Raw genomic sequence first — 12,235 nt, forward strand, 5'->3', positions numbered from 1 at the left:
AAGAAGAACACAACATGAAAACATGGACTACTTTTAAGACAATATAGTTTGATAATTACAAGCTATACAGATGAAATCATAAACATTTCTGAACAAGATTATCATATACTGTTTTCACTTTTTTTCTTCATTATTTTTCAAAGGTTTTGGTATCTCAAATAGCTACAAAGTTTGTATCAGCAAAACTAATCAGAGACAATTTTACAAGTTTCTGCTTTGTGTTGGAGTGACTTACAAAGTGTCACAAGAAATAGTCAAAGTGCATCATAGCTCGGGCTGATAACATCTTCTAAAGTCAACAGGGTCAAGTTTATCTATCTAGTTGCACATAATCACAGTAAAAAAAAACATTGTAATCTAGAACCAATTTCTGATCAGCCTGGTAAGTTGCAGAGCTCAGTAGTGCAAGAGTGGGTAGAGATCTGGAAGACCAGATGGTGAGGGATATCCCACTGCTAGGCTGAATCTGCTGGAGAACTCTATCCACAAGCAGGGAAAGGCAGTGTCAAAACAATGATCTGTGGAAGTCCCAGAGTGAAAGCAGCCTACATTTGTTTTGTAGGGCTCAATAGTGAACTTGCCACGTTCCTCTCAGTCCAAGAAAATTAATTCCAAATGTATTTGGCTGGATATTTTGGCTCCAGCAATGTGAAACTTGTTGTAGCGTGCATGGAGCACACAATAACTAATTCCTATCAAAATTACCGTTTGTGTCTCAGGACCTGATCTATTTATTAAAGAACATTACTGCCCACAGTTTACTTGTTACACACACACAAGGTGAAAAGGCCATTGTGATTTTAAGCCTGTAAGATTGGTGTAGTCAACTGTGTGGATGTGGGGTATGGAAATCCAAAAGTCAAGGGATATCCCTTTGCTGGATAAATAATTGGATGGTAAACTTGAAAATGTGAAATACTTAATATCCAAATTAGGAATATACCTACAGTTAAAGAGTGCTCAACAAAAAACGAACATTCTTCTGTTAGCAGAGAAATTCAATTTGTAAATAAAAGCAAGAGGCAACAATGCTCCTATTACTGACAGAAGCTCATATGGAATAACTATAGAGTGTAAAAATGAAAAATAACTCCTTTTTACAAAGTGCAGAGAAATAAATCATTTGACAGATGAAATAGTCAAACCAGCATATGTGACCTTACCCTCAAGATTCTACATACAAAGAATGAGCTTGTAGGTATGAACATAGTTGTGATGATGCAAAAAGATACAATAAATATTGTCAAAGAAGTAATATTGAAACTATTGCTAAGATAGTTAAAATTGCTGAGAAAATGTTGCAGGTTTTATGGCATGTACAATGCAGGTAACACCTGGAATTATAACCATGAACCATTAATTACAGGATGAAGAATAATTCGGCAATATCTTGTTCTAATGCAGCTAAAATAATAAATGAACAACCATCATTCAATCAGCTGACCATTGGTTGCAAACAGAGAAAATAATAATTGATTTTAAAGCTAAAGGGTGTGATGGACTGAGTAAGGTGACTATGGGAATGATTAATGAACGTTTGAGGAAGATTTCAGCCAAGGGTAAGCGGAGAAACTTAACCCTCTCATGGCATGTAGAATTGATCAGAACTCACATTTAAAAAAAAATATTCATTCAAGGGATTTAGGCTTTGCAAGCTGAGCCTGAATTTAATTGTCCATCCCACAATGAGACAGGACATCACAACATGGGACACAACATCAAAAATTTCAAATAGCCTGAACACAGACATTTTTTAAACTTTAAAAGGACTGTAAATACTTCTTACAGAATTATGAAGATGGGCAGATTTGGTGATAAAAAAACTCAAAGTCGGAGACGGATGAGCAGCAGGGACAGAGTTATAAGACTGCAATGAAACACGAAACCTACAATAGCATGACGTTAGGCTTCAATCACAATTACATCTTAGAAGAAGACTGGTAACAAGATGCAGTTGGATTTTTTTTATGTATTCCCTTGGGATTAAGGATGACTCTATAATTATTAATCACATACTGTATATTATATTCAATTTAGATTGTGCATCTGGTTGTTCAAGTTATCAATATCTGCATTTGTTAGAGTGCAGGTAATGGTAGTGTAAGAAAATTTATGTAAAATATACAAAATAAAATATGTGTGATCATGGATTTACAGCACTTACTGATTCCTCATTGGAATAGGTGTTCTAAAGTTGAATCTCTACAGAGGATTGTCATGTTAGAACGGTAATGAGCCACTGAGTCACACTCCAAAGCATTAGAGAGAATGAAGCACTTGTGGATCATGCTCACTGATACCGAGTTACACAAAAAGCAGCAATAAGCAGCTCAGGTAGTTCAGAGTGGAGAAGGAACATATAGGTGACCAACTTCAGAGGTGACAAAGGATAACATGATTTGCAACTGCAGGGAATCTTTGGCATTTTTAAATATGTCCTACAGATGTAATGTGGCAGGCAAAGACAGTAGTTCAATCAAGTAAAATGGTCACATGCAGTATCAAAGTGAGATGGCTCATGGGCTGAAATACAACTAAATTGCAAAAAAAAAAAATTGGTTAGAGACAAAGATTTGATAGCTTTGGGAATAGGCTGCCATGATTCCATTGAGTTTGACAGTCATGATAAGTTACTTCCATAGTGAAGAATCTCACAAAAACATATGAAAACACTTATAGAACGAGGAGATCAGCCAAAAAGTATAAACATGTTTGAGGTCCTGCAGAGGGAATCTATAATAGAAGAAGAAAATAACTTAGATAAAATATATAATGTCAAAAAATGTTAATTCATCTGTGTTGTTGAAAAATCTAGAAAAGCAGAGGGTTTTTTTTTTAAATTGAAGAGACCTTATACATAAATGAAAGTTAATATGCATGGCACAGCAAGAGCCTAAAAAGCAAATGATATGTTGGCCATTATTGTAAAAGGACTTGAGTATAGAAAGAGAAATCTTAGTCGAATTCTACAGAACCCTGGTGAGGCTACATCTGGAACACAGTGTACTGATCTGATGAAGGATCTTGGCCTGAAACGTTGACTGTTTACAATTTTCCATAGATGCTGCCTGGCCTGCTGAGTTCCCCCAACATTTTGTGTGTATTACTTTGATTTCCAGCATCTGTGGATTTTTTCTTGTTACTGATCTGGTCTCCCTTTCTACTTGTGATGGAGAAAGTACATTGAAATTTCACTGAATTGATTGCTGGGATAGCAAGCTTGCTATAGGAACAGAGATTAGACAGATTTGGTCTGTACACTCCAAAATTTACCTGGATGCGAGGTGACTCGTTGGATCATGGCCCAGTATAGAAACAGCATTGCCCAAGAGTGAAAAAGTATATATATAAAGTAACTGATATAGCCCAGTCCATCACAGGTAAAGCCCTCCACTCTACTGAGCAGATCTACAAAGAACATTGCCACATCAAAGTAGCATCCATCTTCAAGGACCCCACTATCCAGACCATGCTCTCTTCTCACTACTGCCATTGGGAAGGAGGTATGGGAGCCTTAGATCCGATGCTACAAGTTCAGGAACAATTATTACCTTTCAATCATCAGGCTTCTGAGCCAACTTGGATAACTTCATTCACCTCAGCACTGAACTGATTTCACAACCTATGGACTCAGTTTCAAGGTCTCTACAATTTACGTACTTGGTATTCCTTATTTATTTATTTATCATTGTTTCTTTTTTGTATATACTCAGTTTATCTACTTTTGCACATTGGTTGCTTATCAGTTTTGGTATCTAGTCTCTATTGCAGTTCTGTGTTCTATAATTAATGCCTGCAGGAAAATGAATCTCAGGGCAGTATATGGTGACACATACCGCACATACGTTGATAATAAATTTACTTTCTACTTTGAATTTTGAAACATACTCAATTTTATTGGATTGTTTCCTCTGTTGAAAACAGAAATAACAAGCTCATGATAAGCACTGCAATGAAAGGGATGAGAGTCTGGAATACTCTACCCAAGAAAGGTGTGGAGGCTCAGCTGTTGAGTATATGGAAGACAGATATGATATACTATTGTTTTAGATTATGAAATAATCAAGAGTAAGGAATTATTGCAGGAAAATGATGCTAAAGTAAAACATCAGCTGTAATTATATTGAACAGCAGAGCAGACAAGTGGGGCTGAATGGGTCACACTGCCTAGAGACACTTGATTGTACTCTGTTAGGCACTTACAGTTGCTAGCCATTGAACTTGTTACAGACAGGGAAATTTTCAAGGTGGACAAAGCTACACAATTGAGCGAAGAGAGGGGAAGACAGCAACTTCCACCACTTCCAACAGGGAGTTATGAGGGAGACTGCAGGAGCTAAGCAGTTGGTCCATACACAGAGCAGCTGCTGTCTGACTCTAGCAACATAGCACAGTCACCACGTGGGCTACAGTGCAGCTCTAACACCCAACATCCACGCTGAGTAACTGCAAAGATTGCTCCAGCCCAGCCAGACAGCCAAACACAACGTGGCTCCTCCCACAAGAAGCAATCGCCCTGCATCCTTGAGATCACTTCAACTACTTGTTTGCTGTGGGAGCACCAGTGTGGGACAATGTAGTCAAATGGATTCTTTGCTGGGTACTGCAAGGTAACGTTAGAATGAATCTTTCTCGTACTGACCACAGATCTCATTCATGAGAAGAAAGTAAAGTACCAATATACACAACTTTGTCCGATGTTCAAATATAATGCAGCAAAGCCTTATTAAAATGGACTTTGTTTAATTTTATATTATCAAGATTTAAAAAAAAAATTCTACAATGCCGTTTGGCAATAAAATATGTTCTTCAATTTCACAAATTTTCCAGGGTAGACTTTAGACTTCATTGTGTAGTTTTTAATTAGTGGAGACAATAAAAGTTGGATTAACGCTTATTGTCAATTTGATGGTCATGTTAAAATCCTTTCACTATATGGACTGGGACAAAAATCATACCAGCAGCTAGAAATTATTTAAGACAGTGACGTTTCAGAGGTTCTACTGTTCAGTAAGACAGCATCAGGTAAAGTGCCAGTAATATGTGTTTTCTGAATAATTCACATTGCACAGTTGACTGCAGAGAACCAAATGGAATCTGTAATTCAACTTACATGGTCTATCCGGTGGCCTTTCTGGGTCCAGACAAAGGTGTAATTGTTCATCCTTTACCTCTTTTTTATGATTGCAAGTTACTGCTAGAAGCTAAAAACATCAGGTCTAGTCCATGAGCAAATTCCTTTCCAGTCCTGAAGAAGGGTCTTGGCCCGAAAAGTCAACAGTTTATACATTTCCATAGATGCTGCCTGACCTGCTGAGTTCCTCCAACATGTGTGTGTTGCTCTGGATTTTCAGCATCTGCAACAACTCAACCAACACACACAAAATGCTGGAGGAACTCAGCAGGTCAGACGGAGATGTCAGGGGAGCCAGTGGGAAATGGAAGAAGAAAGGGGGAGGGAGAAAATTACGGGATGTTTGAGAAATTGATGCTCATGCCATCAGGTTGAAGGTTGTCCAGACAGAGCATGAGGTCTTGCTCCTCCAACCTGAGAGTGGCATCATCGTGGCAGGACAGACAATGGACTGACATGTTGGGATGGGATTGTAGAATGGAATTAAGTGGCTGACCACTGGGAAATCTGTTTTTTTGTGGATAGAACAAAGGTGCTTGACAAAGCAGTCCCACAATCTACGTCGGATCTCATTAGTGTAGAGGAGACCACACTGTGAGCATCAGATACAGTAGATGATCCGAACAGATTTGTAAGCCTTAGCTGGAAGGACTACTTGCACCCTGAATGCGTGAGAAGGTGAATGGGCAGGTGTAGCACTTATTTTGCTTGCAGGGTTAAGTGCCGGAAGAGAGATTAATGGGGAGGGACAAATGGACATGGGAATGAAGAACAGAATGATCCCTGCAGAAAGCAAAGAACGGTGGTGAGATAAGTATATGTTTGGTGGTAGTATCCTATTGAAGATGGCGGTAGTTGCGGAGAATGATGTGCTGGATATGGAAGCTCATGGGATGGTAGGTCAGGACAAGAGGAACTCTATTCCTGTTACAGTGCCAGAAAGATGGGGTGAGTATGGTTGTCTGGAAAATGGAGAAGATGTGAGTGAGGGCAGCATCAATGTTAGGGAAAAGGAATCTCCGTTCTTTGAAGAAGGAGGACATCTCTGAAGTTCTGGAAAGGAAAGCATTATCCAAAGATGAAGGTCCTGAGAAAAAGGGATAGCACTTTTACAGAAGACAGGGTGGGAGGAGGTATAGGAAGTTAGCTGTGGGAGTTGGTTGGTTTATAAGAGATATTGTAGACAGTTTGAGACAGAGATATCGTAGACAGTTTGAGACAGAGATATCGTAGACAGTTTGAGACAGAGATATCGAGAAAGCAGAGAGAGGTGTCAAAAATGGACCAAGTAAATCTAAGGACATGTTTGAAGTTGGAGGCAAAATTGATGAAATTGACAAGCTCCATATAGGTGCATGAAGCAATGTCAATACAAAATCTTGCATATTTCTTCAGAATCCATAAGTTTGTGGTTATGGGTATAAATGACCATAGTTTTAAGTTAATGAAATAAAACAACAAGATATACAAAGCACAGGTGATTACACTGTGTCTGCTTAGTGGTAATGAATGCAGGTAACTTTCTATTTCACCATCTCTGCAGGATAAACACACTTTTACCCTCATCCTGAGCAGAAATGCATTCTGATAGATCATATGATGAGGCATGGACACTAATTTGCTTTACTGTACGGGAACCAGTTTGTAATGGGAAATACTCGCACACAGTTCTAGCTGATTATAAAACAAGTAACTAATTCTCTAAGAGTAATCCCAATTAGCCATACACTTACTTCGAGATACTCGCATAAGTTCTCCAATGCTGAATACTCCTGATTTTATAAAGCTGTCCTCCAGGTATGCTGAAAGAGAAAGAAAAGAGTAATTTAGTTAAGATATTACTAACAATTCATATTTTTTGATATTATTAACAATTCATAATTAATAAATGTTTTTCATAATTTTGTATGGTCTTGAGCATCAAAGAAACAAACAGAAGTATGGAAAAGTAATGTCATAAATAATTAACACATTGTAAGAACAGTGACTATATAACCAAATAAATAACATACTGAAGGTTTGGACCCTTATTGAATGGGTTCAAACCTAAATGTGGATTTGCATTCCATCTCTAACTACCCCCCAAGTTAGATTTGCTGGTCAATACAGTTTCTACATCTTTGAAACCCAGGTACATACTGCAGCCAGTAAAATTAAGAATGGAATTTAACTGTGTAAAATATGAAATATGAACAAGTGAGACACTCCGCTGTTCCACACAAGAGTAGGATAGTTACGAGAGGGCATCTATAAACAGAGAGGAAAGGGTTAATGCTTTATTATGGCAAGAAGATGTCATATCTTATTTATTGTGGAATGTAAGTTGCAAATCAGATTAGGTGAGGAGGGTGAAGATGACTTATGAAGGGTGATTTATAGAAGAGTGTTGTAGAGTTGTAAGTTCAGTCAGAATTTAATTTCTGATTCTAGAAGTGCTTATTTTACATTTAAAATGAGTGAGCTAGTGATTACATAATATAATCTGTCCCATTCAAAAGAAACACAGAGTAGAGCTGAAATGTTAATTATGAACATAGAAGAAACTTTATTTCTTCAATAGTTTCTTCATACATGTTTATTGGTGCCATGAAATAAAAGTGAAAGGTGTGCAATAGAACACATTTACCTATTAATACTAAAATGCTAGTGGCATTAAATACCCTCAAAGATTGCAAAGAAGTATGAACTATTGTAACACACCAGCCAATGGAAAAAATGTGTGTGAAAATTTGCAGGTCAGCTCATTAGCTAATTCTTCTTTCGGTTGAGCTCATTTAAAAGGGTACATTGAGGTGCTAAAAATGCCGTTTCTGCAACAACATAAAAACTTCCAAATGACAGCAGGGAAAACAGCAGGCGAGTGATAGATGTGGCAGAATATGAAGCAGACCCTTCTCTAGGGAAATGGTTATGGTGAAGATTGGGCGATCCTCCACAAAAATCAGGACCTGGAGCTTCTTGAATATTCTGGTTTTCTGATGTCATTGCTAATCCATTTTTGGTTTGTAAAGTTAAAGTAGCTCATATGGTAAGGGTAGTGTCAAAAATTATTTAAAAAATCATTTATGCATGAAGTAACATCACAACAGCTGATCCAAAATAACAACATGATCACAATTCAGTTAGGTTTTTTTTACTCCAGTTGTTTGCATGTGGACAATTCTGTTCTGCACCACTGTTGATTATAATTGAAGAAAAAAATACAAACAGATGTATTAAATTATAGATAAAATAAAACTTCTAATTGTCACAGGATATTTCACTGTAGTATCATTTGCTCCCTTTTCTTATGGATGAAAAGCCATGATTCGTATTATGCATTTAAATTTCTGATTCTAAATAGTTCCTTAACCTTTATCACAACTAACCAAAACCACATAAAACAATGACCACTATTCCCAAGATGCCAATTAACTGTTGCATTATCCAAATGACCAGATTTGTTCCCCATGTCTAGATAGCGCATACAGCAATACCATCTTTCTCCAACAATACTCATGCACACACTTTAGAAATTTCTCCTTTTATCAATCACTCTGCATTCATTATTAGAATGAATGTCCGAATCCCCCCTGCCCACCATTATCCTGACCCTGAACTTTTTTCCATCTTTCAGTTCTTTCTCTATAAGTCTCTTCTTTCTCCTCTGGTGGTATCATGGTTCTTATATTGTTAAACATCTCCAACCAGATAGAGTATGCATTGGATCATACTTGTTCTCATTTTGTAATATTTTCCTTACTGAAAGATACCACATCATTTGATAATTTTACCTACTTTTTTATTCAGTTACTGAGATACAGCATGGAATAAGCCTTTCTGGCCCTTTGAACCACACTGCCCAGCAATCCCCCAATTTATTTCTGGCCTAATATCAGGAAAATTTACAATGACCAATTAACCTGCAAATCAATAAGTCTTTGGACTGTGGAAAGAATCTGGAGCACCTGGAGGAAACCTATGCGGTCATGGGAAGAACATACAAACTCTCACAGCCAGGGGCAGAAAATGAACCCAGGTTGCCTGTGCCACCAACTTAAACCAATTAAATTTCATAATATTAAACAGGAGATTTAAAACAGGATATCACACCAAGGTAGGTGATTGAGCTAGAATATGGGTAGATCAAGATTTTGTTTAAGGTGAATCACCTAGATGGGCCAAATAGTCTGTCTTATTCTTTTATTCTATTGAAAGGCTGCAATTGAGTTGCATCACTGTAATCTCTACTTGGGCCTCACTTTCAAATTGAAAAGTTGAATCACACTCCAAGATTCATGCCTGGGGTAGTATATTCTGCCTTTTCTGTGCATCTAAGTTTCACTCTTCATTTCCTTTTTCAACTCCAAGGGAAAGGCTGAAGATTCAAGTTTGTTCATATTCTCCTCATTTAAAATTTATATGACAATCTCTTTAAATCATTTTTATTAATACCTTAGCAATCTAAAGATATTACTTTCACCAATTCCATGCATAATCGAATAATTTTGACATGACTGCTGCCAATTCATTTCTGTTATACCTTTGCATATGTATATTATGTCATGATATCTGAAGCAAATTTATGTAAATAATTATATTTAAATTTACATAACTAGTTCAACAATTGATTAGCCAATAATTTTGATCTGTTTAAGAAACTACATAACTATCCTAAATTTTAAGGAGTACTCTTTCATCATTTTTTCTAAAGTCGGTGCATTGCATCAGATTTGTTTGTATTTTAGGCAAGTTAACATGATTAATAACAGTATTATTTCGTTGTATGTTTATTCATAATGTATTTCCTTTCACAATTATAATTTTTATTAATTCTTAACAATTCAAGTGGCTGCATCAAAAAGGGTCTACAGTAACCCTTTTATGCTTGTTATTCCATTCCTAGATTTCACAAAAGGAGATCATATTCCAATGTGTCGAACAAACAATTGCATAATATGAGTCATGAAACTTCTGGATTCGATCATTGGTCTCAGCTGAAGAAAAAAACATTTAGTTGGTATGATGACACAGTCGCAATGATTTATTTCAGTATTCCTGGGCCAAAGGAGTAAATAACTCAGTTATGTTTCATACTAATGATTCTCTTGTTCAGAAGTGCATACATATGATATTGGGAAAGATAGGATCAGAATTGACTGTGCTGCCTATCTGTTTGGACAACTTAGCCTGCCATCATGCATTCATAGGTGAATAAACCCTTGGACAAAGTACCAGAGACCTCTGATCCACAGTTTGGATGGCATTGAAAAAATAGACAATAGCAGAGAATGGTGATTTCAGAGAAGTTTAATGAAGCCAGAGTTGCATCAACTAAAGCTTCAAAATGACCAGAAACTACAGGTCCACAATCCCCTATCTGAAATTCTGAAAACCAAAAAGCTCCAAAAAATGTTTTTTTTCCGCCAACAGCTGACGTCACTCAGGTGTGACGTGGCAGCACTAGCTAGACGTCAGTTGTGGCTCAGCTCGTCGTACTGGTTACACGTGCATTTGCTGTTCGCTGACATTTTGTGTTCACTGTTGACTTTGTGTTTAATTTCACTGTGAAAATATCAAAGAGAGCTGCAGATACCCCTATGGGTAACAATGAGAAAAAGAGAAGGAAGCATCTATCCTTATGGATAATGCAGAAAGTGGAGTTATTGCAGAAGCTTGATTGTGGTGTGTCTGTGCGGCGTCTTACTGAAGAAAATAGTGTCGGAACTACCACTGTATATGATTTAAAGAAACAGAAAGACAAGTTACTGAAGTTTTATAGTGACAGTGATGACCATGAACTAATAAAAAATAGGAAAACAATGCATAGGGCAAAAAATGAAGATCTTGACCGTATGTTGATTGAATGGATTAGACAACGAAGAAGTGAACATATGCGGCTGAATGGCATGCTGATCATGAAACAAGCTAGAATATACCATGAAGAACTGAACATTGAAGGTGAGTGTCAATATTCAGAGGTTTGGCTGCAGAAATTTAAGAAGCGTCATGGTGTAAAATATCTGAAAACCTGTGGTGAAAAAGCATCTGCTGATCATGAAGCAGCTGAAAATTACATTGATGGATTTGCCAAGATAATATCTGATGAAAACCTTAGCCCTGAACAAATTTACAACGCTGGGTGAAACAGCTTTGTAATGGTGCTACGTTCCTAGAAAAACATTAACAACGGCTGATGAGAGAGCACCAACAGGTTTTTAAAGATGCTAAGGACAGGTTAACTATTCTTGGGTGTGCCAATGCAGTAGGCACACACAAGGTGAAGTTGGCAGTGATTATAAAAAGCCAACACTCGAGATGTCTGAAAGGTGTACGCAATTTACCTGTGCATTATTATGAAAACAAGAAATCATGGGTAACCCGAGAAATGTTTTCTGACTGGTTCAATAACCACTTTGTACCAGCGGCACGAGCTCATTGCAGGCAAGCTGGACTGGAAGAAAACTGTAAAATTTTATTGTTCCTGGATAACTGCTCTGCACATCCCCCTGCCAAACTTCTTGTGAAAAGTGATGTTTTCGCAATTTACTTGCCGCCCAATGTGACATCTATATTACAGCCTTGTGACCAAGGAATTTTATGCTCCATGAACAGCAAGTATAAAGACGATTTTTTGAATTGTATGCTTTCTGCAGTCAACAGAGGAGTAGGAATCCAAGACTTCCTGAAAGAGTTCAATGTTAAGGATGCCATTTACGCAGTTGCTTATGCTTGGAATGATGTTGATCCATTAACATTAACAATGCTTGGCACAGACTTTGGCCTACAACGATGTTTGATGTAAATGAACCTACAGATCAAGATTTTGAAGGATTTCGTGTCATTAATGAGAAGATGATGATATCAAACCTCGTAACTTACGCTAAAATGTTATCGAACAAAAGTGTAAATAAGCTCGAGGAAGCTGACATCGAAGAAATGCTGAACATTGACAATGATGCACCTGTTGTGCATTCCTTGAGTGATGAGGAAACTGCTGAAATGGTGTTAAATACAGATAAGCATGAAGATAATAGCGATAATTGCTGGCCTTGAACAACGTGCATTTATCAGTGAGCAAGAGATTATGGCAGTTTACTCAGTTAAAGAAAGATTGCTTAG

The 12,235-nt window shown here is 37.3% G+C and overlaps 1 protein-coding gene across 5 annotated transcripts in view; it reads right to left on the reverse strand.

The window, feature by feature from the left end:
• The window catches only part of LOC140197690 (nuclear factor 1 B-type-like), a 310,541-nt gene that overhangs the window by 103,869 nt on the left and 194,437 nt on the right, over nt 1-12,235 (reverse strand). For all 5 annotated transcript variants that reach the window (XM_072258024.1, XM_072258022.1, XM_072258023.1 and 2 more), the window contains exon 4: nt 6,868-6,936. In XM_072258024.1, coding sequence (XP_072114125.1) covers nt 6,868-6,936 — 69 coding nt within the window. The remainder of the gene's footprint in view (nt 1-6,867; nt 6,937-12,235) is intronic.

This window comes from Mobula birostris, chromosome 5 (assembly GCF_030028105.1).
Source record: "Mobula birostris isolate sMobBir1 chromosome 5, sMobBir1.hap1, whole genome shotgun sequence".
In the NCBI taxonomy this organism is placed as follows: domain Eukaryota; kingdom Metazoa; phylum Chordata; class Chondrichthyes; order Myliobatiformes; family Myliobatidae; genus Mobula; species Mobula birostris.